Source organism: Centropristis striata, chromosome 3, assembly GCF_030273125.1.
Source record: "Centropristis striata isolate RG_2023a ecotype Rhode Island chromosome 3, C.striata_1.0, whole genome shotgun sequence".
In the NCBI taxonomy this organism is placed as follows: Eukaryota; Metazoa; Chordata; class Actinopteri; order Perciformes; family Serranidae; genus Centropristis; species Centropristis striata.
This window is the reverse complement of record NC_081519.1, coordinates 22,029,955-22,056,728: the sequence shown is the minus strand read 5'-3', so window position 1 is coordinate 22,056,728 and position 26,774 is coordinate 22,029,955. Positions and strand designations below refer to the sequence as shown.

At 44.1% G+C, this 26,774-nt stretch overlaps 3 protein-coding genes across 4 annotated transcripts; 2 read left to right on the top strand and 1 right to left on the bottom strand.

Annotated features, from left to right (window-relative positions):
* The first annotated feature begins 85 nt into the window (after positions 1-85).
* tsen2 (TSEN2 tRNA splicing endonuclease subunit) lies at positions 86-6,937 on the top strand. The gene is made up of 12 exons (XM_059329471.1): positions 86-397; positions 2,172-2,238; positions 2,321-2,360; positions 2,445-2,669; positions 4,101-4,242; positions 4,509-4,568; positions 5,190-5,240; positions 5,347-5,491; positions 5,648-5,684; positions 5,938-6,049; positions 6,615-6,704; positions 6,777-6,937. Exons 1-12 carry the CDS (start codon positions 227-229, stop codon positions 6,840-6,842), a joined length of 1,206 nt encoding a protein of 401 aa, XP_059185454.1. The 5' UTR covers positions 86-226; the 3' UTR covers positions 6,843-6,937.
* A 6,386-nt stretch (positions 6,938-13,323) lies between these two features.
* LOC131968682 (pyruvate dehydrogenase [acetyl-transferring]-phosphatase 1, mitochondrial-like) lies at positions 13,324-16,581 on the bottom strand. 2 transcript variants are annotated; one of them, XM_059329666.1, is made up of 5 exons: positions 16,104-16,581; positions 15,638-16,036; positions 15,276-15,370; positions 14,556-15,106; positions 13,324-13,950 (listed from the first exon to the last, which is right to left on the bottom strand). In XM_059329666.1, the coding sequence occupies exons 1-5, from the start codon at positions 16,275-16,277 to the stop codon at positions 13,682-13,684; spliced, it is 1,488 nt and encodes a 495-aa protein (XP_059185649.1). In that variant the 5' UTR covers positions 16,278-16,581; the 3' UTR covers positions 13,324-13,681. The 2 variants fall into 2 exon arrangements, with proteins under 2 accessions (XP_059185649.1, XP_059185650.1); XM_059329667.1 differs by having other exon boundaries at positions 16,122-16,581.
* A 780-nt stretch (positions 16,582-17,361) lies between these two features.
* isy1 (ISY1 splicing factor homolog) lies at positions 17,362-26,741 on the top strand. Its single transcript, XM_059327339.1, has 11 exons — positions 17,362-17,532; positions 18,795-18,817; positions 19,085-19,136; positions 19,241-19,306; positions 20,489-20,531; positions 20,716-20,828; positions 20,914-21,031; positions 21,119-21,241; positions 21,428-21,546; positions 26,075-26,164; positions 26,564-26,741. Exons 1-11 carry the CDS (start codon positions 17,530-17,532, stop codon positions 26,669-26,671), a joined length of 858 nt encoding a protein of 285 aa, XP_059183322.1. The 5' UTR covers positions 17,362-17,529; the 3' UTR covers positions 26,672-26,741.
* The last annotated feature ends 33 nt before the right edge of the window (positions 26,742-26,774 follow it).

The window sequence follows — 26,774 nt, the reverse complement described above, 5'->3', positions numbered from 1 at the left end:
TTATTGAAACATTAAAACAGCAAGTTGATAGGCTGAAGGAGGAACTGACGGAGGAGGCCGACAGTTCCAGCCGGACACACATTCAGTGACACCGCAGCGTGCGGCAGCAAAACAAGCCCGACCAGAGCCTGAAGGGGGTCTGATCTGCTAAGAGGCTTACAGCAGAAACCACAGTCCGGATCCAGCAGCGACCCGGTCCGTCCCGGTCTGACCCGGTCTCAGCAGCATGCAGGCTGAGTTCCGGGCCCCGCGGAGACGGGTCCGCGTGAAGGAGGACTACGAGGCTCCGCTGCCGGTGAGCCGGATCCCGGAGCAGAGCAGCCAGTTCCGGGCGGAACTTATCAACCAACACGTGCTGGTCTGCCATCCGGACCACATCCAGAAAATCCACAACCAGGTTTGAGTTTGTCCACGTCCATTAAAACCAGGTCTGAGTTAGTCCACATCCATTAAAACAGGTCTGACTAAGTCCTCATCCATTAAAACCAGGTCTGAGCTAGTCCACATCCTTTAAAACAGGTCTGAGTTAGTCCACATCCAGTAAACCATGTCTGAGTTAGTCCACATCAAGTAAACCAGGTCTCAGTTAGTCCGCATCCTCTTAAACCAGGTCTGATTTAGTCCAGATCCATTAAACCAGGTCTGAGTTAGTCCAGATCCATTTAACCAGGTCTGAGTTAGTCCACATCCATTCAAACAGGTCTGATTTAGTCCAGATCCTCTAAATCCAGGTCTGAGTTAGTCCAGATCATTAAAACCAGGTAAGAGTTAGTCCACATCCTTTAAAACAGGTCAGAGTTAGTCCAGATCATTAAAACCAGGTCAGAGTTAGTCCAGATCCATTAAACCAGGTCTGAGTTAGTCCAGATCCATTTAACCAGGTCTGAGTTAGTCCACATCCATTCAAACAGGTCTGATTTAGTCCAGATCCTCTAAATCCAGGTCTGAGTTAGTCCAGATCATTAAAACCAGGTAAGAGTTAGTCCACATCCTTTAAAACAGGTCAGAGTTAGTCCAGATCATTAAAACCAGGTCAGAGTTAGTCCAGATCATTAAAACCAGGTCTGAGTTAGTCCAGATCATTAAAACCAGGTCTGAGTTAGTCCAGATCCATTAAAACAGGTCTGAGTTTGTCCACATCCATTAAACATGTCAGAGTTAGTCCACATCCTCTCAAACCATGTCAGAGTTAGTCCACTTACTTTAAACCAGGTCTGAGTTAGTCCAGATCCATTAAAACCATAGACTATATATAAATAATGGACGTAGTCACCGTGACGTCACCCATTGGTTTGTGGACTGCCCGTTGGAAGCCTCGAGTTCAGTGTTACACTCGTCGCCATCTTGCGTCGTTATCTTGTTTCCGATACGGGGAGCAGACCATATTTGGATTGTGGAGGACTGCGAGGAGTCTGACGACACTGACTACACGCCTCTCTACACCAGCAACCCGACTGAGAGAAGCCGCTGCTAATTCATGTTAGCATTAATTGGAGCATTAACTGGGATGTTAGTTTTAGCTAGCAAAAAACAAAATGTATGTTACTGACCTCAGAAAACTGAACAGCGACTCCTTGGAGTGTCTGTTAGTCCAACCAAACACTGAACAAGACGTTTTTACTGAACAAATCGTTCAAATAAAGTGTCATTAAGTGAAAATACAGTGTGAAAGGGTCAAAGTTATGAGACCAAATAGGTAAACGTCCTCTTTTCTATCTATATAATGTTATTTATAACTTTATTGACACGTTGCCGTGGATACGCATTGCTCTGCTTCTCTCCTGATGATGGCTTGCCTTGTCAGTGACCTCTCAATCAACGGTAGCCACGCCTCTAATCATATGATTCTTTATCTTCTATTTTCTTCTAAATGGGGCCATTATTAGAACTATTGACATCAAATTGTCTTGAAGATGATTTTTTACTAGCGATTAAGACCATAGTGTTGTCCTGAAAAAAATTTCTGAGGTAATAAATCAAGTGATCAAATTTTGCAGTGAAATGAATGGGCAGATTTTTTTTACAGCCAAACTTAGCACCCCCTGCTGGAATTTTCGGTAGATTACAGGCTTAAGGCACTTCCTGGTTGGCCTCCATGCTCAGACACGGAGATTGCCGCCTGGTTAAAACAGGTCTGAGTTAGTCCAGATCACAGACTTGTCTTGTTACAGGGCTACTTTGGCAAAGGGGTCCTGTCCAGATCCAGACCGGACTACAGCATCTCTGACCAATGGGAGGGTGAGTTGACACCATGACATTATCATCTGTGTGGTCCAATCAGAGCTGGTGACTGCAGTCAGCTGATCTGTTTCTGTTCTAGAACATGAAGGTGTGTTTCTACCTGTCGTCTCACAGTCCAGGTGAGTGACATCACATCCTGTCTTTTCTCATGATGACATCACATCCTGTTTGTTCTCATGATGACATCACATCCTGTCCTCCAGGTACGATGAGCTCCTCAGGTGGGCGGGCGCTTCTCTCTCTGCTCAGGGATTGGATGAAGAAGTTGTCAGTCAAACTCTCCTCAGCATCTCTCAGCCAGTAACAATGGAGGACGTGAGGAGGGAGGGAGGAGGGGGGAAGGACAGACAGGGGGAGGAGCCAGGACCAGTGGGCGGAGCCTGTCGATGGGGGTCAGAGGTCGAGCCCGAAGACGAGAGGAAATGCAGGTATTCTTCTTCTCACCAGAATCCACTGGAACATCTGCTGATTCTAAATGTTAAACTGTAGTAATAACTGTGGTAATAAGTAGTAATATCAGTAGTAATATCTGTAGTAATAACTGTAGTAATATCAGTAGTTATCCGGTCCCTATATGACCAAAGTGAGAGCTGTGTCCACATACTCGGCACAAAGTCAAACACGTTCCAGGTGGGTGTTTGCCTCCGCCAGGGTTGCCCCTTTTCTCCGATTCTGTTCGTGGTCTTCATGGACAGGATCTCAAGGTGCAGCCGGGGGGAGGAAGGGATCTGGTTTGGGGACCGTAGAATTGCATCTCTGCTTTTTGCGGATGGTGTGGTTCTTTTGGCTTCATCAGACCGGGACCTCCATCACTCATTGGGGCAGTTTGCAGGCGAGTGCGAAGCGGTTGGGATGAGAGTCAGCACCTCCAAGTCTGAGGCCATGGTTCTGTGCTGGAAAATGGTGGATTGCCCCCTCTGGGTGGAGAGAGGTACTGCCTCAAGCGAAGGAGTTCAAGTATCTCAAGGTCTTGTTCAGCAGTGAGGGTAGAATGGAGCATGAGATGAACAGGCAGCGTCAGCAGTGATGCAGGCGTTGTACCGGACTGGGGTGAAGAAGGAGCTGAGCCGTAAGGCAAAGCTCTCTATTTACCGGACCATCTATGTTCAAACCCTCACCTATGGTCACGTTGGGAGAGGGACGTCTGGAATGCCCTGCTTAGCCTGCTGCCACTGCGACCTCGCCCCGGATAAGCGGATGAGAATGGATGGATGGAATATCAGTAGTAATAACTGTAGTAATATCGGTAGTAATAACTGTAGTAATATCAGTAGTAATAACTGTAGTAATATCAGTAGTAATAACTGTAGTAATATATGTAGTGATAACTGTAGTAATGACTTTAGAAATAACTAGTTATATCAGTAGTAATAACTGTAGAAATATATCAATAGTAATAACATAGTAAGTTCAGTAGTACTATCAATAGAAATAAAAGCAGTAATAACTAGTAATATCAGTAGTAACAACCATAGTAAGTTCAGTAGTAATATCAGTAGTAATAACTAGTAATAGCTAATAATAATTGTAGTAATAACTAGTTATAATTGTAGTAATAACTGTAGTAATATCAGTAGTAATAACAGCAGTAATAACTAGTAATATCAGTAGTAATAACTAGTTATAATTGTAGTAATATCAGTAGTAATAACATAGTAAGTTCAGTAGCAATATCAGTAGTAATAACTAGTAATAATTGTAGTAATAACTGTAGTAATAGATTCTGCTTTGTACTTCACTAAACAAACAACTTAGAATTTAAAAAGTGTCTATAAATAACCGAGTCGTCTGCTGAATTCAGCTTGTTAATAAAATGTTTCTCTTCTATTGTTGTAAAGTTCTGATCTATAACGTTTCAGACAGGACCCTCAGGACCAGAGCACTGAGCAGGACCCTGGACCCAGCTCAGACCAGGACCAGGACTCTGACTCTGACTCTGATCCAGATCCAGATCCATTGGTTCCTGGTCCTGGTTTTGTCCTGGTGGTCTCTGACAGTGAGGTGAGTCAGTCGAAGTTTTAATATTAACACAACAAACACCACTGTGTGTGTGTGTGTGTGTGTGTGTGAGAGTGAGTGAGTGAGTGAGTGAGTGAGTGAGTGAGTGAGTGAGTGAAGGTGTGAAGGTGTGAAGGTGTGTAGTTGTGTATAACTAGTGTGTGTGTGTGCAGGTGTGTAATTGTGTGGAACCAGTGTGTGTGCAGGTGTGTAGTTGTGTATAACCTGTGTGTGTGTGTGTGTGTGTGTGTGTGTGTGCGCGTGTGCAGATGTGTGTCCTGCGGAGCCCCCTGACGGTCTCAGAGTTCCTGCAGCTCAGTCTGGAGGAGGTAACATCATCAATTAAAACATTTACAATTTTTCAATTTAAATTAGAATAATTATACAAGAATGGACATTTAAGCCCAGCGCCCATTGGAGGGGAACCAATCATCTCTCTTCATTGAGCCTTCCTTATTAATTCTGTCTGTCTCTACCTGTCCGTCTCTCTACCTGTCTGTCTCTACCCATTTGTCTCTCCTACCTGTCTGTCTCTACCTGTCTATCTCTCTATCTGTCTGTCTCTCTACCCGTCTCTCTCTCTTTCTGTCTTTCTGCCTCTGCCTGTCTGTCTCTCTACCCCTCTGTCCTTCTACCTGTCTGTCTCTACCTTCTGCCTCTCTGCCTGTCTGTGTCATCCCATCTGTCCATCTCCCTGTCTGTCTCTCTACATGTCTCTCCACCCGTCTGTCTCCCTACCTGTCTGTCTCCCTACTTGTCTGTCTCTCTACCTGTCTGTCTCTACCCGTCTGTCTCTATCCGTCTGTCTCTCTGCCTGTCTGTGTCTTCCCGTCTGTCTCTCTACCGGTCTGTCTCTCTACATGTCTCTCCACCCCTCTGTCTCCCTAAATCCCTGTCTCTCTACCTGTCTGTCTCTATCTGTCTGTCTCTATCTGTCTGTCTCTCTGCAGGCTTTCTTCCTGGTCTACAGTCTGGGCTGCCTGTCTGTCTACCTGCACCAGGTACCTGTCTGTCTGATCAAACATTAACAGCTGAAGCCTCGTTAATAAATAAATTACTGATCGACCAATCAAACCTCCCCCCGTGCCCTGGCCTGTGATTGGCCAGGAGCCTCTGTCAATCATCCAGCTGTGGAGGAAGTTCCGGTCCCTGCAGCCCGACTTCGTCAGCTCGTTCTCAGCCTATCAGCACTACCGTAGCAGGGGGTGGGTCCCCAAGGGAGGGGGCGGGGCCAAGTATGGAGCCGACCTCAGTAAGGCACACACACACATACAGACACAAACTCACTCACACACAGACTCACTCATTCACTCACTCACTCACTCACTCACTCACTCACTCACTCACTCACTCACACACACACTCACATTAAGTCACATTTTGTGATTCACTTTTCTGTGTTTTACAGTGTTGTACAGAAAGGGACCACCTTTCTACCACGCCAGGTAACATGCAAACACACACACACACACACACACTGGATTAAATGTTTGAATACAATAATGAATAAAGGATGACTACAAAACTTCTTCACACTTTCTTCAACTAGACCAGTTGAGCTTCACATGTAAAGCTGCATGAATAATAGAAGGATGAACTGAAATATGTCTGGAAATTAAAGGCTCACATTGTGAGAAAAACATTGTAAACTGTTGTGTGAGCTGGTTGCCATGGTTACTGTGTGCCCCGTCTCGGTAGTTATTCGGTGGTGGTGGAGCGCGTGGACGCGGCGTTCGGCAGTGGTGCGCAACGAGGGTTCTCATGGCGCTCTCTGGCGGCGCTCAGCAGGATCACCGCCAATGTCTCCAAGGTAACGAGCAGCCAGATGGCGCTGGCCGACGCCTGAGGCAGTTTGTTTGTTTACAGTTCGTTTACAGTTTGTTGTTTGTTTACAGTTTGTTGTTTTTTATTTACAGTTTGTCGTTGTTTAATTACAGTTTGTTCTTGTTTGTTGTTGTCTTTTTAGTTTGTTTAGTTTGTTTACAGTTGTTGTTTGTTTACAATTTCTTTACAGTTTGTTGTTGTTTGTTTACAGTTTGTTGTTTGATTACAGTTTGTTGTTGTTTGTTTACAATTTCTTTACAGTTTGTTGTTTTTTGTTTACAGTCTGTTTATAGTTTGTTTATATTCCGTGTTGTTTGTTTACAGTTTGTTATTGTTTGTTTACAGTTTGTTTCCAGATTGTTATTTGTTTAGTTTGTTTACAGTTTTTTGTTTGTTCACAGTTTGGTGTTGTCTGTTTAGTTTCTTTACAGTTTGTTGTTGTTTGTGTACAGTTTATTTACAGTTTGTTGTTTGTTTATAGTTTGTTGTTTGTGTACAGTTTGTTTACAATTTGTTGTTTTTTGTTGATAGTTTGTTGTTTTTTGTCTCAGGAGCTGATGCTGTGTTACATCATTTACCCGGCCGACCTGTCAGATGGCGAGCTGGACTCACCTGTCTGTCTGCGCAGGCTGCAGGTTCAGGTACGCCCCCTCCTGTGATGTCATCATGTCAGTGACGTGTCATCAGACAGAAACAGCTGATTCTCTCCACAGGAAGTCATTGTCAGCAGGTGGGTCTCCTCCAGAGAGCGAGCCGAGCATGAAGACCTGATTGGCTGACAGGAGATGATGTCACACAGAGACTGATGGTGTCATCAAATCGTGTGTGTGTGTGTGTGTGTGTGTGTGTGTGTGTGTGTGTGTGTGTGTGTGTGTGTGTGTGTGTGTGTGTGTGTGTGTGTGTGTGTGTGTGTGTGTGTGTGTCATTGAACAATAAAAACTAAATGAACTGCTGATCTGACTCGTTAAACTTCATTAAACAACTGCCGCAACAGCAACAATGTTGTACTAACAGTAATATCAGTAGTTATAACTGTAGTAATATCAGTGGTTATAACTGTAGTAATAACTAGTAATTTCAGTAGTAATAGCTATTGTAATAACTAGTTATAAAGTAGTAATGTAGTAATGTAAGTAGTAACTGTAGTTATAACTAGTAATCTCAGTCATAATAACTGTAGTTATAACTGGGAATATCAGTAGTAATAACTCGTAACTTTAGTTAAAACTGTAGTAATAACTAGTAATATCAGTAGTGACTGATGTTGTCAGTAGTAATAACTGTAGTAATATCAGTTGTAATAACTGTAGTAATATCAGTTGTAATAACTGTAGTTATAATTAGTAATAACTATTGTAATAACTAGTTATATAGTAGTAATAACTAGTAATGTAAGTAGTAACTGTAGTAATATCAGTCATAATAACTGTAGTTATAACTAGGAATATCAGTAGTAATAGCTCGTAATAACTGTAGTTATAACAGTAGTAATACCTAGTAATATCAGTCGTAATAACTGTAGGAATATCAGTAGTGTTATCAGTAGTTATAACTAGTAATATCTGTAGTTATAACTGTAGTAATAACTGTTATATCAGTAGTAATATCACTAGTTAAAACTATAGTAATAACTAGTGATATCACTAGTAATATCAGTAGTAGTAATAACTAGTAATATCAGTTTTAATTACAGAAGTAATAACTTAACAATAGTAATTGTAGTTATAATTAGTCATATCAGTAGTAATAACTAGTATTATCAGTAGTAATAACTGTAGTTATAGCTGTCATAATAACTAGTTATAACTGTCTTAATAACTTTAGTTATCACATTGTCACTAGTAATATCAGTAGAGGACATCTCCCAGTGGATGTCCTCACACCACCTCAAGCTCAACCCGGGAAAGACTGAGCTACTTTACCACCCAGGGAAGGGCTCTCCCACCTCTGACCTCCACAGTGTCCAGAACACAGTGGTTGTCTCCACAGAAATCGCTAAAAACCTTGGCGTGACTCTTGACAACCATCTGTCCCTCTCGACAATCATCACCGCCACCACCAGATCCTGCAGATTCATGTTGCATCAGGAGAATCCGCCCGTTTCTCACTCAGAAGGCAGCTCAGGTCCTGGTCCACGCACCGGTCATCTCACGCCTGGACTATTGCAACTCCCTCATGGCAGGTCTGCCTGCCAAAGCCATCCGACCTCTGCAGCTCATCCAGAATGCAGCTGCTCGACTGGTCTCTGATCTTTCCAAATTTTCACACACAACACCCCTCCTCCGCTCCCTTGATTGGCTACCGGTGGCTGCGCGGATACGCTTCAAGACTCTAGCTCTGGCGTACTCCGCTGCTAATGGTTCAGGTCCTACTTACATCCAGGACCTTGTCAAACCCTACACCCCTGCTCGCCCTCTCTGCTCTGCATCAGCCAAACAGCTGGCAACCCCCACCCAGCGTGGGTCAACTTGCCTCAAAACCACCTCCAGACTTTTCTCTGTCCTGGCACCCAAATGGTGGAACGAGCTCCCCACCGAGATCAGACAGCCTGTACATCTTAGGCTGCAGGCTAAAGACCCACCTCTTCCAACAATACCTCCGTTGAGTCATGGTCACCTAACATACATATTAAAAAAATAAAGAAAGAAAAATGCTCTTCTTCTTTTCTCTTCTTTTTTCTTTTGAACAATGTTTTTATTAATTTTCAATAAGAACATACAAAACACATCAAGACACACCACAAAAAGCAGGCAAACCCCGCTGCACACACATACACACAAAATAAATAAAATTAAATGAATAAAAATTAAAATAAAGTAAAAAAGTACATAAATATAAAATAACAATTACAACAAATAATAAAAAATAATTGTTACACTCAATATGCTTACAGATAAATATAATCTACTGTTGCTTGAGAAAGTCTATTAAGGGTGTCCACACCTCTTCAAATTCTTGCACTTTACCCTTATTTACATAGGTTAGCTTTTCTCATGTAACACACATTGCCATTTCTCTAATCCAATATTGTGTAGAAGATACTTCAGTCTAAAATACAAAGTTTTGCTATGCAAGGTACCTGAATACCTGTGATAATAATAGTGTGGACTACCCTTTTCAAAAAATCTACCAGTTGAGGACATTCCCATACACAATGAATTAAAGTATCTTTCTCAGCCAAACATTTCACACATGTATCTGGGAATGTCAGGTGACCATTTGTTGAGTTTCTCAGGGGTTATGTATGTCCTCATTAACCACTTGTGTTGTAGCGATTTCATTCGCGTATTAATGGTTTGCGATTGAGCTTTCAAACAAGCTGACATCCACTCAGCCTCTTCAATATCTTCTTTAATATCTAAACTCAATGACCTCCTTCTATCATGACTAGATTCCTCATCATGTAATACAAGTGTTGTATATAATGTAGAAATTTGTTGTTTCCCATTCATGTGTTTTAACACAATGCCCTCAAGGCAGGACAGTGGTGGCTCGTGTGTAGCCTGGTGCTGCTTTGATGAGATGAAGTGCTTCAATTGTATGTATTTAAAGAAGTGTTTTTTTGGAATTTAATATTTCAAACAAAGGTCTTTAAATGTTAGTAAAGTGCCCTGGCCCGTTAAGCCCCTTTCTTTTTATTTTGTCATTAGAGCCCCTTGCACAGAAAATTCGTCAACACCCAAATATCTCCCCCATCACTTTTAACAACACCACACACTCCATATCGCTATATGCTGATGACATATTATTATATTTCGATAGAGCAGCCTTATCATTTCCCGCATATTTTGAATACTTTTCACGATTTTAGCTCTCTATCCGGTTATAAAATCAATTGGACAAAATCTGCGCTTCTCCCTTTAAACTCTAAAGTGAACCTGAGCTCATTACCTCGGCACATCCCAGTGGTCAAACAATTTAAATACTTAGGGGTGGACATTTTTCCTTCTTTAGCTAATATTGCCAATAAGAATTTTCAGGGTATCTATAATAAAATTGAGGCGGATCTTAATAGATGGTCTAACTTGCCAAAATCAATACAAGCTCGTGTTTCAATTATTAAAATGGATATTTTACCACGCATAAATTTATTTTCTTCGATGTTGCCCTTACCACCCCCAATTGATTACTGGAAAAAAGTACTTGCTTTGGTCTCTAAGTTTATCTGGGGAGGGAAACGGCCACGGGTGAAGTTAGCTACACTTCAACGAGATAAAGCAGAGGGTGGTCTTTCCGTGCCCAACTTCAAATACTATTTTTGGTCATTTGTATTGAGACCACTCACAGATTGGCTTAACCCCTATTCTGATCCATGTTGGAAACCTATAGAAAAGAGCCTAGCATCCCCACACAGACTAGAGGATCTGATTTACTCAACTGTCCCTTTGAAACGAGCTAAGCTGCGACTTGGCCCTATAATGAGTTTCCTCTTATCAACATGGGTTATTGCTGAGAAGGAATCTAAGAATACATGCAAATGGCACATGAATAGTCCACTCTTTAATAATTATTCCCTACTTACTGGGGGGGTCCCATTCTTATCTCCGGACTGGAGCTCTAGGGGTATCCATGTTTTGGCTGATGTATATAATGAGAATGGGCTTCTTGGTTTTAATGATTTGAGACTGTCTTACCAATTACCTGGAACATCTTTATTTCTATACTTTCAATTACAATCATCTATGAAAGCATATGGAGTGCCATGGAATTCTCCTCTTACTGCTCACCCTTTGCACTCTATTCTGTACAATAGAGGACGGAAAAGAGGTTTGGTTTCCCGAATTGATTCCCTTATCCGGGATGCCTCTTATAAAACCCTCCCTATTGTTCATGTGTGGTCTAATGAAATGAAGCACTACATCGGAGGTGATTCATTGAACTGGGAAAAGATTTGGTCCTCGATTGTCTTGGCTTCTAAAAACCCAAACCATCAACAGATCCATTTCAATTATATCCACAGGACTTACCTCACTCCAAGAAGAAACTTTCTCATGAAACATTTGTCATCTCCAATTTGCACCCTTTGCTCAGATGGACTTATAGGCTCATATATACATATATACTGGGAATGCAAGGATGTGAAGCTTTTTTGGGGTGAGGTTTGTTCTACTTTATCTAATGTACTGGAAGTCACTGTACCATGTTCTCCCATTGTGCTACTCCTGAATGATACCACCTCATTACAATTGACATGCTGGAAAAGATGTATTCTCCTAACGGGCATCACTGCTGCCAAAAAGATGCTGGCTTTACGCTGGAAACCTCCACATACAGTTACCAAACCCCATTGGATTAACACATGCATTGACATAATAAATATGGAGCTTTCAGTGGCAAGAATGCACAGTGCTGGAGCTGATACTATTCTAGCATGGCAAACAATGGCAGATAAGATCAAGGAATTGCTGTAATTAATATTTTTATTTGCATTACTTGAACATGGTCTCCCATGTCCTGTAAGAGTTTTATAGAGATCCAAGTTGGGGGGGTGGGGGGTCGTCGCCTGGTCCTTTTTATTTTTTTTTATTTTCCCTATTTTTATTTTTTTCTATTTATTTCATTATTATTATTATTATTATTATTATTATTATTATTATTATTATTATTATTATTATTATTATTATTATTATTTTCAATTTGATTGTAATGTACCTTTTGATTTTGTCGGACTGCTGTACTTGTTCTGTCTTTAAAAGCAATAAAAAAGTTGTTCACAAAAAAAGTAAAGTGCCCTGAACATGTAAGTCTCCAATTTTTTGCACCCCCCTCAGCCCAAACCTGAAAACCACCATCTGCCCTGCCAGGGATGAACTGCACATTATCCCAAATAGGTGAAAATTGAGAGATGGTAATAATAATATAATATATAGTATAAGGTAAGGTATATAGTATAAGGATAATATAAGGTTTTCTGCAAGACAGTCATCTTAATTATGTTTATCCAGCCAATCATTGATATTGCCATTGTTGTCCAGGTCTTGAACCTCTCTCATCAACGGGTCAAAGTTTGTTTAACAACTGTATTCATTTGGGGGTTCTTTCTTCTTTGTTCAAAAAAAGTATAGATGACTTTGCATTATTAATACTGTATCCAGAAAACTGACCGAATTTATAAATTAAATGTAATAATGTCTGGACACTGTTTGATAAGTCAGACAAAAAAAGAATCACATCGTCTGCATTCAACGATATCCCATGTTCATGCTCTCCGATTGTTATACCCGACAAATTGTTAACGGGCTTGATAAATTGTTATTCGTCATTACACATGCTGTAGGGTTAGTGTTCTATCCATTTCAGAAAATTTCCCCCAAGTCCATATCTTGGTAACAAGTTAAACAAATAAGGCCACTCGATTCTATCGAAAGCTTGTCTAGCATCTAGAGATAACAGGGCTGTATCGCTGGTATTATTTTTGAAGTGGATTATGTTGAGAACCCTTCTAATGTTATGAAAACCCTGACGACTCTGTACGAACTCATTCTGGTCACTGTGTACTAAAAAGGGGATATACAGATCTAGCCTTTTATCAAGAACTTTACACAATATTTTTGTGTCTACTCCCATAAGACTGATAGGCCTGTAAGAGGAGCAGTCGGTCGGTGTTTTCCCAGATTTCAAAATAAGGATTATTGTAGCGAGTCTTAAAGTCGGTGGTAATATACCATCATTAAATGACTCGCTAAACATATTCAAAAGTGGGGTAAACAACTGCTTCTGGAAGGTTTTATGTTTTTCTTCTTTAACATATAACACTCCTGTAGCGATTACAGTTGGCTCTTAAAGTTATGTACTTACTTGATTCCTGTGGTCTAAGTCTCGTACCCTCAGGTTGAATGCGCATGTAAATGGCTTTGGTAGTAGTAGTAGTAGTAGTAGTAATAACTAGTTATATCAGTAGTAATATCAGTAGTAATAACTGTAGTACTAACTGTAGTATCAGTTATAATATCAGTAGTTATAAGTGTAGTTATGTCAAATAAAGTCTTAATATACAAATGTCAGTTATTGTCTATTACTGAATCTGACAGAAACAAACTGACGGCATATAAAGAGTACTAAAGAGTACTCACTGAAGCCCATCACTGTTACCTGTCAACACCTGTGTCAGGTGACCTATTGCTCTGTCCCTCTGTCCGGATGTTAACACGGTGAATTTTTTAACATTGAAAAACATTCAGATATATAATTTCATCAATATTCTGAGCTAGAACTTTAATGGCTTTTTCATTTCAAATCCAATAATGCAGATTTACTTCCAAACAGGTCGCTTTATTTTAAATGACACAAGTAGAGATTCTGACACAAATATCAACATTTGAAGAGTTCTGGTCACTTTTTATAACTGATGATGCGTTCATAGACCATTGGAAAGTTCAAACTCTGAAGATAATGTCTGTTTTTACAGTTTCAAACTGAGGATTTCTGTTGATTTTTAAAAGAAAACAAACTTTCAGAGGTTTAATATTAAAACATGAAGCTCTGAAGTTTATAAAGAGTTTAATGTTGATATAAAACCATCAGAGTGAAGTTTATTCGTTTTTAAATTAGTTTTCTTTATTCTCCCTTCACTGATAAACACAAAACTTTTTTAGTGTTAAAGTCAAACATCAGGAGGTCAAAGGTCGTTCAGATGGATCACAGTGATGGTGATGTCATCGCGGTACCTCCTGGCGAGCTCCGCCGGCAGACTTAGCATCCGGGCCAGGCGATTCGGAGCCACTGCCCCGTAACCGTCATCCCCCAGGGCGTGTCGAAGCAGGTGGGTGGCGGCGTTCTGGTCCTCCAGCACCGACAGGACACGCCCCCTCCGCTCCAGCAGGAGGCGCTGCAGGGCGCCGAGCGTCATGGCCATGCCGCGAACCACCGGTCTCTGCTGCTGGAGGCCTGCAGAGGGAAACATGGAGCTGTTTACTGACGCTGCCAAGATGCCACCAACACACTGCCAAGACACCGGCAAGATGCTGCCAAGACGCCGCCCATACGCCACCAAGACGCCGCCAAGATGCTGCCTGGACGTCGCAAGGACACCGCCAAAGCACCACCAAGACGCTGCCAAGATGCTGCTTGGACAGAGCCAGGACGGAAACGGGACTGCTCGAAATAAACAGAATCCAAATAAACAAGCCAAGGTCACGGTGGGCGCTGACAGACTTCACGCTGCATTCAGGTGCACCTCGTAAACTGTAAATACAGAATACAAATCTAAAGAAATAAGGAACGATCGACTTTACTGACTTTTATTTCTCTCTCGTTTCATTCCTGACGAGAACGCCGCCTCACCACCAGAACGGCATTACTGTCGGAGAGTAAGGAACTCGTACTTCGGCTTTAGTGATGTTAGCATGCTTTCAAAGGCTCTGGCAGACTCGCCGTACTCTGGCAGTCTCGGTGTGCTCTGGCGGACTGGGTGTGCTCTGACGGACTCGGTGTACTCTGGCAGACTCGGCGGGCTCTAGCGTTGTGCTCTGGTGGACTCGGCGTGCTCTGACCTGTCAGCTGTTCTCCGACCAGCTGGACGACCGTCTGCCGGTGCATCAGCTCCCAGAGTCCATCGGTCGCCAACACCAGGAACTTGTCAGCGGATGTGATTTGGTGCCGGGTGATCTCCGGCTGGGCACTCAGGTATGGTGGGCTCAGGTAGTGCGGCGGCGGCGTCCGGACCGCCTCGCCAAGCGCAGTCAGGACCTCCGGGTGCGTCTCGTAGACTCGACTCAGTGTGTCAGCGCTCCACTTGAAGCGGACGTCTCCGAACGCTCTGAAGGGCAGCAGCTGCCCCAGCAGCCGGTCGTGGCGGACCACCGTCCGGCGCTCCGATGGCGGGTGTTCCCCCAGAATCCTTTGCAGCTCATCAGGGTTCTGGGCGTTGTGGTCGTTGGTGAGGCTGAGCGCTGCCCAGCGCCCGTCCACCTCCTGCACGCCCAGCACCGCTCGGCTGTCCCCCAGGTTCGCCACGTGCAGGACGCCGCCGGAGACGTGGACGACGCATGCCGTGCAGCCAGACAGCGCCACCCGAAGGGGAGAAGATGGAGAGGACGCCAGTCTGGGGACAGACAGGGGGCGGAGCCTAGGGTCAGAGCTCATTTATTATTATTCAAATATTCAAGAGAATTCAGTTCAGATAAAAATATACAAATATAAAATAATTTGTCATTTTTACTGAATTTAACTTCCGTCAAACTGTGTCAGTAAAGACAGAGAGGACAGAGGACCTGTGTGGGGACGAGGACAGGTGGACCCGGGCCTCCTCTGATAGGTCGTTGTCGAGGCGAATGAAAGCATTGACCAGCGCTGATGTCATCCTGTCCTGCAGCCAATCAGAGAGGAGACAGACCATTACACTTCCTGTCAGATGATACAAACATTTTATTGTTTCAATTTAATTCAAGGAAAACAAAATTTTCTCATTAAATCACAGATTAATCACAGATAAATCACAGATACATCTATTTATTCTCATTAAATCACAGATTAATCTCTTTATTCTCATTAATCACAGATAAATCACAGACAAATCTCTTTATTCTTACTAAATCACAGATAAATATCTGTATGTATTAGGTTTCTGACTGACCTCTTCGTGTCCGTCCTGCAGGCGCTGCATCCAGAACCGTCTCAGGCTGAGGAGGGACGTCCCCCTGTCGGGCCGGCCGTGGTCTCTCAGGTGTTTGTGCCACTCCAACAGCGGCGGTATGGGGCGCTCCTCGTCCACCGCGCGTTCGAGCTCTGCCAGCGTCCTCAGCGGCATGGTTGCCACGGTGATGTAGTAGAAGAGCCGCTGGCTGACGGCATGGGCGCAGGATGCCCCGGCATGGCCATCGAAAACGCCAAACAGGGCACCGCGGTCCGGCAGGCAGGTGGCGCTGCTCCGGCGGTCCTCGCCGGGGTGGTTGGATGGCAACATGTTGCTATGGAAACCCAGGACACCATGGGAGGCGGGGCCTCTAGGAGGGGTGTGGCTGTACTCGTTGGCCTGGCAACAGAAGACGGACAGGTTAGAGTTCAGTCAACAGCTGCAGCGCCACCTGGTCACGACTCACCTTCAGCACGCCGCTGACCTGAGCCGGTGTCATCGGCCCCGCCCCCGGCCCCGCCCGGTACCTCCTCCCGCTGCATTCTGGGTAACGCAGTCTGGAGTCAGGAGGAGGAGAGAAGGAGTGACACCGCCACTGCAGCTCAAATCTGCAAAGACCACTTCCTGTTCTCCCCAACATGGCCACGCCCGCAGGACCAGCAGGAGGACCAGACCAGCAGGTGAACCAGCTGGTGAACCAGCAGGAGAACCAGCAGCAGGAGGACAAGACCAGCAGGAGGACCAGCAGGTGAACCAGCAGGAGAACCAGTGAACGAGCTGAAAACAACCTCTGACCTCTGGAGGAGAGAGATCACTTTCTGGGACACCTGGACCAGGTGGACCCTGATGATGTCACTCATCTGTTCACCTGTTCTCCAGGTTGTTTGTGTCTGAAGCAGCTGAAACTCTCCGTATGTGTTCGGCGCCGCGGCTGCAGTCAGATGACCTTTGACTGCTCTGAGCTCAGTGATGAGTCATCCATTACCAAGGCTGTGAAGCCCCGCCCCCTCACCTGATTAGCCACTCTGTTCATTTAATATTTAAACTTTAACTTTATTTTTGTCAAGCCGAAGGAAGAAACCAGCAAATGTTAAATAAACAGAGAACTGCGGCTGGGCTCAGGTGAGTTCACCTGTTGGTCATGCTGAGGTGGACTCCTGGGATTTGTAGTCCTGACAGTAAAGAACTACAAATTAAAGGCACAGTGTCAACAAACATCAGACACAACAAACAAATAAACTTAAAACACAAACAACCTGCTGATTCAGAACAAAACATCAGTCTGACTTCATCTAATGTCTGTGTGTGTGTGTTTGAGTGAGTGTGTGTGTGTGTGTGTGTATGTTTGTGTGTGTATGTGCATGTTTCTGTGTGTGTGTGTGTGTGTACGTGTATGTTTGTGTGTGTGTGTGTGTGAGTGTATGTACGTGTATGTTTGTGTGAGTGTGTGTATGTTTGTGTGTGTGTGTGTGTGTGTGTGTGTGTGTGTGTGTGCAGCCTCTAATAACTGTGGTGCAGCAGGTCATATCTCCAGATTGCAGCAAGCCGAAGAAGGAACGCGAGCAGCTCTGCTCTACTAAATCTGTTGATGTTTTCACACAGAAATATAAACGTTTTCTACAAATAAAACAGTAAAGACTGAGGCTGCAGCTTCATTTAACTCTTTATTAACCGAGTCTGAGTGGTCTCGCTGCGGCGGGTCTCCGGAGGAGGCGCTGCTGCTGCTGGGACTAACACACGGGAAACAGGAGAAGAAGACGCTGAAGTACTTCCTGTTTGTGTCGGAGCATGTGGCTGATTTGCGTTTCCTTCTTCAGATCAATAAGAAAACAAATAAATCTGAACAAACTTCACCTCCGGATCGACCGGACTGATCGGACTCTGCAGCGGAGATGGTGAGCAGACTGACCGGAAGGTTTCATTCCGACCGGCTCGTTAGCATGTTAGTTGTTAGCTCCGCGGCTAACGGCACTGATGTTTGTGTTAATTAATGATCAGTTGATTAATAAACAAACAGTTTTGTCCAAAATAAAGTCCGTTTTCAGAGCTTTTTTGCTTTCAAGTCCATTAATATGTTATTTTTATTATTATTAATAATAATAATAATAAAGTGCAGTATTGCTCCATTTCCTGTAGAAAGTGAACAGCTGGTTTGGAGTCAGTTCAATTCTTCTGGATGTGAAACTTTCCGAAAAACAGAAGTAGCTGTACAGAAAAACCTATGTCCTTTTCTCTCAGATTTTCTTCAAAACAAATAATAATGTATTTTTCCTTTAAGTGGATTGCTTGTGCAGTTTTCCTGTTGACAGTTTTGTACATCCCTCTAGAATATTGGAGCATATCCACAGATATATTTACATAGAGATATATACACGGCGATAAAACAGAAAACCAGAAAACACAAGAATACTCAATATCAAGCTGAAATCTCTCTAAGGCTTATTTTTTTGCATTAGTATAGTGATGAGTGAGTGGTGAGTGGTTTTTTTTTGTTTTTGTTTTGGTCTCTCTTCTTATCCTGGGTTTATTCTGGATTTCTGTTTTGGTATTGATGTTTGTCTGTTTTTGTGTGTGTTTTTATTTCTCTAACCCCATGGCAAGAATAATGTCTATATTGGAAAATGTTATTGTAAATTTAAAAAAGAAAAGAAGTCAATAATCAGATTTAACACCGCGTCACTCCGGTTGAAATAATGTTCAGATTCTTCAGTTTTTATCTGAGATCAATCGGAGTGATCAGTTCTGATCGATCATCATCAAGTTTCATGTTGATCATCAGACAGAAAGAAAACAACAGATTAATGTGGTCTGAAACCAGGTCACAGGTTAAATCTGAAGATAAGAACTGATTCGGAAATTGATAAAATATAATCTGATTTGGTCTGATCTGATCTAAAATCTGATCAGGTCTGATCTTGTCTGGTCTGATCTGATCTGTATAAAATCTGTAAAACCCTATGACTACGGTGTAAAAATAATTTAGATGATCAACAGAAAGCCAAAGTTAGAGAGGATCACTTCTTGTAGGCTTCATTTAGAAGATATTAAATGTTGTTAATATTAAGTATTAAAAATAAATAAGGATTATAGGATTAATGAGACAGTCTGTTTATTGATTTCACTGTTTTAATGTTTTAAAATCTGTTTTGTTCTGCAGGCGAGGAACGCTGAGAAAGCCATGTGAGTAAAAATAATAACTTTAATTCAAAATAAATAAAACTCTCAGAGGAACTTTAGACTTCAGGTAGAACCGTCTGTCTCTACTGGTTCCACCAGAACCGTCAGGTTCTCCTGGTTCCACCAGGACGTCAGGTTCTACTGGTTCCATCAGGACCGTCAGGTTCTTCTGGTTCTACTGGTTCCACCAGACCGTTAGGTTCTCCTAGTTCTACTGGTTTCACCAGGACCATCAGGTTCTCCTGTTCTAACTGTCTCTGTGTCTCTCAGGACGGCTCTGGCCCGGTTCAGACAGGCTCAACTGGAGGAGGGTAAAGTCAAGGTACCTGTCTGTCTGTCTGATGCTACCTGTTTGTTTGTCTGTCCGTCTGATGCTACCTGTCTGTCTCTCTGAACTGTCTGTCTCTCTGACCTGTCTGTCTACAGGAGAGGAGACCGTTCCTGGCGTCAGAGTGCAGTGAACTTCCTAAAGCTGAGAAATGGAGACGACAGGTACAACACCTCCACTTCCTGTAGCATTTATGCAATCCTAATCAAAATTTCCTTCAACATTTCCTTAGTTTATATTAAACTTTTTCTTGCAAAGCAGATGCAACAGAGAGAACAGAAAACGTGTCACTAATAATAGTGCACAGAATACAGACATTTAAGCCTGGCATAGTAAAAGGGAAAAAAAGAAGAAAATAATAAATAAATTAAATAAATAAATAAAAATAAAAATGGGGGCAATCAGGGAGACCAAAGAAGACAATATAATACACACTCAAGTTTGATAGGTAGTCAAGAAAAGTATCCCAGGTCCGGTAGAATACAAAAGGTTTGCCCTTCAATGCTGTAGAGAAAGCCTCAAACGGAATGATACCAGTCACAGTTTGTTTACACTGATTGAGAGTGGGGGGTTTTGTCAGTGATCCATAAGGCCAAGATTCATTTCTGGGCACAGTGCAGTAGAATGTGTAAAAGGTCTCTGTGGCGAAAAAATCAACAGGCAGTTCATCCTCTAGTCCTAACAGACAAGTCCTTGCACTCAGATGTGGCACTGGTGGCTTTTATCAGATCCCTATATTCAGATTCTTGTCCATTCCTGATACACGCCACAATAGCAGTGTCATCGGAGTACTTCTGGATGTGGCAGGACTCAGAGTTGTTGAAGGTTTAGCAAGGGAACGGTGAAGCATGTAGAGGACAGCATTGTTCACTCCAATGTGTTGTTTGTATGCAAACTGCAGGGGGTCGAATTGGTCTTTGACTTCAGCTCTCAGTAGGCGTAGAATCAGCCGCTCCAAGGTCTTCATGATGTGAGAGGTGAGGGCTACTGGTCTGTTGTCATTCAGTTCAGCTGGACATTTTATCTTTGGTACCGGCACAACACAGGAAATTTTCCACAGTGCCGGCACTCGCCCCAACTGTAGACTGAGGTTGAAGATCTTGTGGAGAGGTTGACACAGTTGGGCAGCACAGTCCTTGAGCAGCCTTGGACACACACCATCTGGGCCAGCAGTCTTCCCAGTTCCAACCTCACCCCTGTCTCTGTGACAGACAAGGGTGGAGGCTCAGGTGTAAGAGGGGGGTTGGATGCTACTTTGGGATTGGACACATGTTGAAGAGGAGGAGGTTTAGCTCCACTTCCTGTAGCATTAGCTTCTTTAGCTCATCACTAACTGTGTGTTTCAGATCATCAGCGAGATCTCAAAGAAGGTGGCTCAGATCCAGAACGGTGAGTACCTGTCTGTCTGTCTGTCCTGTCTGTCTGTCCCTGACCTGTCTGTCTCTCACTGACCTGCCTCTCTGTCTAACTCTCTGACCTGTCTAACTCTCTGACCAGTCTGTCTCTCTCTCTGACCGGTCTGTCTGTCTCTCTCTGACCTGTCTTTCTGTCTCTCTCTGACCTCTGTCTGCAGCTGGTCTTGGGGAGTTTAAGATTCGGGATCTGAACGATGAGATCAACAAGCTGCTGAGAGAGAAAGGTCACTGGGAGGTCCGGATCAAAGAACTGGGAGGACCGGACTATGCAGTAAGTAACACCCTATACCATGGACTGGATCCAGAGACTGGACTGGACCCAGTGACTGGACTGACCTGGTATCTGTCTGTTTCAGCGCGTGGGGCCGAAGATGCTGGACCACGAGGGGAAGGAGGTCCCGGGGAACCGGGGCTATAAGTACTTTGGAGCAGCCAGAGACCTTCCTGGAGTCAGGGAGCTGTTTGAGAAGGAGCGTACGTAAACTCTCCGTTACTGTTTATATCTAACCGCTAGTCACCCAGCCCTCTCTTATTGGTCCTTTCTGGTCATGTGACTCTCAGCCACCCCGGCGCTCAGGAAAACGAGGGCGGAGCTTATGAAGGAGGTGGACGCCGAGTACTACGGGTACCGAGACGAAGACGACGGAGTCCTGCTGCCTCTGGAGGCCCAATACGAAAAACAAGGTCGGAGATCTCATTTATATATTTGTATATAAATATTTATATACATAATGTTATATATAAATATATATAAATATTGTATATATAATATTTATATATTAACATTCAGTCAGAATGAATAATTATACTCACAGTAATGTGTGTGTCTTTGTCTGCGTGTCGTCTGTCTGTCTGTCTGTGTGCGTGTAGCGGTGCAGGAGGCGGTCCTCAGGTGGAGGACGGAGAAAGATTCTCGTCTTTCAGGAGACAAACAGCAGCCTGACGAGGAGGAGGAGGAGGAGAGCATCTACACTATCCACAGTGAACAGGTAACCTGAGAACTCACCTGGTGACTGAACTCACCTGGTGAGACTGAACTCACCTGGTGCCTCTGAACTCACCTGGTGACTCTGAACTCACCTGGGGCCTCATGTATCAACGCTGCGTATGCACGGAAACATTGCGTACGCTGTTTTTCCCGCACACGCCACATGTATGAAAAGTGAACTTGCCGTGAGAATGTGCGGTGGCACCGCAAATTTTTGTTTGGCAGAAACTACTGTCTTTATGCTCTTTTTAAAACGTGTTTCATGTCTAAACTCATACTACACACAACTGAACTTATTTTTTATAGTTTATAGCTCTCGGAAAATGGAGGGAAAATGCCATTTTCCACCATCAATAACCCGTTCTAAATATGAGGGGATAGATTTTTTTTTCCATCTATTATCATATTTTAGACTTCACCTGCGTACTGCTGCTTACTTGTGCAATGATAGTATGTTAAAGTCTATATGTTTTGATGTTAAGATTGAGAAAAAACGTGTGTGGGAAATCCTTTCAGAATAAGTCAGGTGTGGTGCATATTTGATCCCGTTTGTGATGTTTAAATGGGACAACAAGTTAAGTGTGGCTTATAAACTGATGCGTAAAAATGAATTTGGCGTGCATTACGCACTGGCTACTCTAACGGCTCTGACGAAATTTCATAACAGTGGAGTTTAGAAGGAGTGTGTGCTGAGGGACCCTTCTGCCATGGTGTGGGTCTCTGATCCGGCTGCGTTAACAGCCACAGTGACATCTTAATAATAATAATAATAATAATAATACATTCAATTTTTACAGCGCTTTTAAAGGTACTCAAAGTCGCTTAACATAACAGGAATTAGACAGACACAAACAGAAAATGCAGAAGAAAACAGAACTAAACAGAGATGAGAGATAAGAGTTCAGGTCTTGTAAGCTATTTTGAAAAGGTGGGTTTTGAGTTGATGTTTGAAGGCGTGGAGTGAGTCTGAATTGCGGATGTGAGTAGGGAGGGAGTTCCAGAGGGTTGGGGCAGCAGTGGAAAAGGCTCTGTCGCCAACCGTGCGGTGCTTGGCCCTGGTGATGGGGGTCAGTAGGTTGGCGTCTCGAAGATCTGAGGTTGCGAGTGTGCGAGTGACGTTGGAGGAGATCTGTGAGGTATGGGGGAGCAATGTTATTGAGGGCTTTGTAGGTGATGTGCAGGATCTTGAAGTGGATTCTGTGCTGGATAGGGAGCCAGTGAAGGTGCTGAAGGATGGGCGTGATGTGTTCTCTAGAGCGGGAGTGGGTGAGCAATCGGGCAGCTGAATTTTGGACATATTGAAGTTTTTGAAGGTTGGTGGAGGGGAGGCCGTAGAGAATGCTGTTGCAATAGTCCAGTCTGGAGGTTATGAAAGCATGGATTAGTGTTTCGGCAGCGGAGGAGGACAGGATTGGACGGAGACGTGAGATGTTGCGGAGGTGGAAGAAGGATGTTTTGGTGATGTTCTTGATGTGTGATTTGAAGGAGAGAGTTGGATCCATGGTGACGCCAAGGTTTCGGACAGAGGGAGAGGGGGTAACTGTGTGTCCATCAATGTTCAGTGAGAAGTCCTAGGAAGAGGGGAGGCGGGATTTGGGGCCAATGACAATGATTTCTGATTTGTTGCAGTTGAGTTTGAGAAAGTTGCTGTTCATCCAGGTTTTTATGACAGTGATGCAGTTTGTGATGGTGAGCAGAGCGGCAGGAGTGATGGTTTTTGTGGAGAGGTAGAGTTGGGTATCGTCTGCATAGCAATGAAATTATAGTCCATGGTGGCGTATGATGTGACCAAGGGGTAGCATGTACAGGATGAATAGGAGGGGACCAAGCACAGAGCCTTGGGGGACACCATGTGTGACAGGGATGATTTGGGATTTGCAGTTATTGATGGAGATGTAGTGAAATCTGTCTGAGAGGTAGGATTTAAACCAGGGGAGTGCTGAGCCAGTGATGCCAATGCATGATTGGAGAAGACTGAGGAGGATGGGGTGGTAGATGGTGTCAAAAGCAGTGCTGAGGTCAAGGAGGAGGAGAATATTGAGGGAGCCGGAGTCAGAGGGGAGTAGGAGGTCGTTGGTGACTTTTAGTAGAGCGGTTTCGGTGCTGTGGTGGGTACGGAAGCCAGATTGGAATGTTTCGTAGAGTTGGTTGGAGTGGAGGTAGTGCTGGAGTTGAGCAGCAACAGAACGTTCTAGTATTTTCGATAGAAATGGGAGGTTTAAAATGGGTCTGAAATTGTTGGGGTTATCAGGGTCCAGGCCGGGCTTCTTGAGGATGAGTGTGATGGCACAAGCTTGAAACAGGAGGGAACCGTACCAGAGGTGAGGGAGGAGTTTACGATGTTGGTAATGAGTGGGGTGAGACAGGGGAGGCAAGCTTTGACGAGGATGGAGGGAATGGGGTCGAGGGGGCAGGTGGGGTGTTTAATGTTTGAGAAAATATTGGAGAGGTCAGATGCGGTTATGGGTGAGAAGGAAGAAAGACTATGGTCTGTTAGTGAAGGAGGTGAAAGTTACTGGGTGAGGCTAACGGAGGAGGAGGTGGCAAATTGGCTATGTATATTGTCAACTTTTGAGTTAAAAAATGATAGAAAGTTATTGCATTTTGCCGGGGTGAAGGAGTGTGAGATGTGGTCCATAGGTTTGAGGAGCTTGTTTATAGTAGAAAACAGAGTGCGGGGGTTGGAGGAGCCAGAGTAAATGATGGATATGGTCTTTGTAGGCTTGGTAGTGTACAGTGATTCCAGTTTTCTTGTGTAGGCGTTCCAGTTTTCTGCGCTGTTTCTTTAATTGGTGAAGTTCGGGAGTGTACCAGGGGGCAGAGTGAGTGAATGAGACATTTTTTTTTTTTTTTTTCTTTTAAGATTATTTTTTGGCTTTTTTTTTTTGCTTTATTGATAGTGACAGACTGAAAGGGGGTGATAGAGGGGAAGACATGTGGCAAAGGGAGCTCAGGCCGGATTCGAACCCGGCTCCGCCGCAGCAAGGACTCAGCCTACATGGTAAGCGATCTACCGGTGTGAGCCACCGGGACGCCCCCTGAATGAGACATTTATTGTTTTTATGGGCGCAAGCTGGTTGAGGCAGGTGAACAGAGTGTAGTTGTACAGGTTGACGAGGTCTATAGGAGTTGGGTTTTCAGGGAGGGTGGAGTCAGCTATGGTGTTGGATATGTATGTAGAGAGGGAGGTTGGACAGAGAGACTTGAGGTTGCAGAAGGTTATAAAGCGGTTTTGTTTGGGTTTGGGCCTGGGAATGTTGATGTCCATGATGATGGTCAGGTGGTCGGAGATGGTGAGGTCAGTGTGTGAGAGGTTGTCAATATTGAGGCCAGTGGAACAAGCAAGGTCCAGAATGTGCCCATGATGGTGGGTGGGGAAATCTACATGTTGGGTGAGGTTGAAGCAGTTGAGAATGTCCAGAAAGTCTGTTGTATTTTTACAGTCAGGGGAGTCAATGTGGATGTTAACGTCGCCTAGGAGTAGGATGGATGGGGAGACTGAAGACAGTTGTGTGAAGAATTCTGAGAAATCTGACAGAAAGTTTGGGTTGGGTTTGGGTGGACGGTAGATGATAGCAATGTTGAGGGGTTTTGGACCGGGGAGTTTAAATGCCAGATGTTCAAAAGATGGTGCAGCAGTGATGGAGAGTGGCCGAGGGTTGAGGTCTTGGCGATGTATGGCTGCAATTCCTCCTCCTCGGCCCTTAGAGCGAGGGTTGTCCATATAAGAATATCCAGTAGGGGTGGTTTGGTTGAGTGTGAAATATTCCATGGGTTTTTGCCAGGTTTCGGTCAGACAGAGGAAGTCCAGTTGTTTGTCAGTGATGAATTCATTTAAGATGATCTTTTATTGTTGAGGGATCTTGTGTTGAACAGGGCTATTTTCAGAGGCTTTTGTTTTGAAGTTTGCATGGAGGAAGTTGCTACCGGGCAGAGGTTGAAGGCATTCACGTGGTGGTTCTCCTGATGACGTCGTGAGATATATCCGTCTTGATGTTGCTGATCCCAGAGCTAAGGCAACAAAAAGCTAATTTTTCTGCCCCCACCTCAGAGATCCCCACATCCACCTCGTTTCCAGTCGCTGTAGGTTGATTTGCCATTGTTTTGTCGATAATCAGTGGGCATCCCAGAGATTTATAGTCTTTGTGGGAGGAGCCGGGGCGTGGTTGGTGGCTCATGCATGTGCACTCAGTTCCCCGCTGGTTGGGATGTATTAAGGAAAGGTGCGCTGAACCTGGAGTAAGCACAGTTTGATACATGTGGTGGTGAGTTTGCGTACGTACTTTTCTAGTTTTTCAGTATGAAAGCTACGCACTCTTTGATACATGAAGCTCCTGGTGACTCTGAACTCACCTGGTTATAAATAATGTTCAGACAGTAAAAACACATAAATCATAAACGAAAAGTTTGTATAAAAACGTTTTCCAGGTGTGTTCAGGATGTGTTTTCATTGATTAACAGACTGGTGGGCGGGGCTTGCCGTGTTACTTCCTGTCAGTCAGGTGTGTTTGTTGTGTGTGTGTGTGCAGCCTGATGATGACGAGATGGGGGAGGAGCCAGAGGGGGAGGAGGGCGGAGTCACCTTCATCGCTCACGTACCTGTTCCCTCCCAGAAAGAGGTGAGGCACACACCTTTCTCTCTATCTAACCTGACCTGTCTCTCTGACCTCTCTGTCTCTGACCTGTCTGTCTGTCTAACCTGTCTGTCTCTCTAACCTGTACCTGTCTGCCTCTGATCTGCCTGTCTGTCTGACCTGTCTCTCTCTAACTTGCCTGTCTGTCTCTAACCTGTCTGTCTCTCTAACCTGCCTGTCCGTCTCTCTGATCCGTCTCTCTCTAACCTGTCTCTTTGTAACCTGTCGCTCTCTGACTGTCTGACCTGTCTCTCTAACCTGTCTGTCTCTCTGTCTGTCTGTCTGTCTCTCTTTCTGTCTCCCCCTACCTGTCTGTCTCTCTGACTGTCTCTCTGACCTGTCTGTCTCTCTCTAACTGGTCTTTCTGACCCATCTGTCTCTCAGGTGGAGGAGGCTCTGGTCAGGAGGAAGAAGATGGAGTTGTTGCAGCGTTACGCCAGCGAGACTCTTCAGGCTCAAAGTCAGACAGCCAGAACTCTGCTGGGACTCTAACCTCTCTGTCTGTCTGTAAATGTACATGTCAGTTCACTTTTATACTTTGTGATTAAAACGTTGTTCAGCAGTTTGTTGTTTGTGTCATATTTTCTTGGTTCTA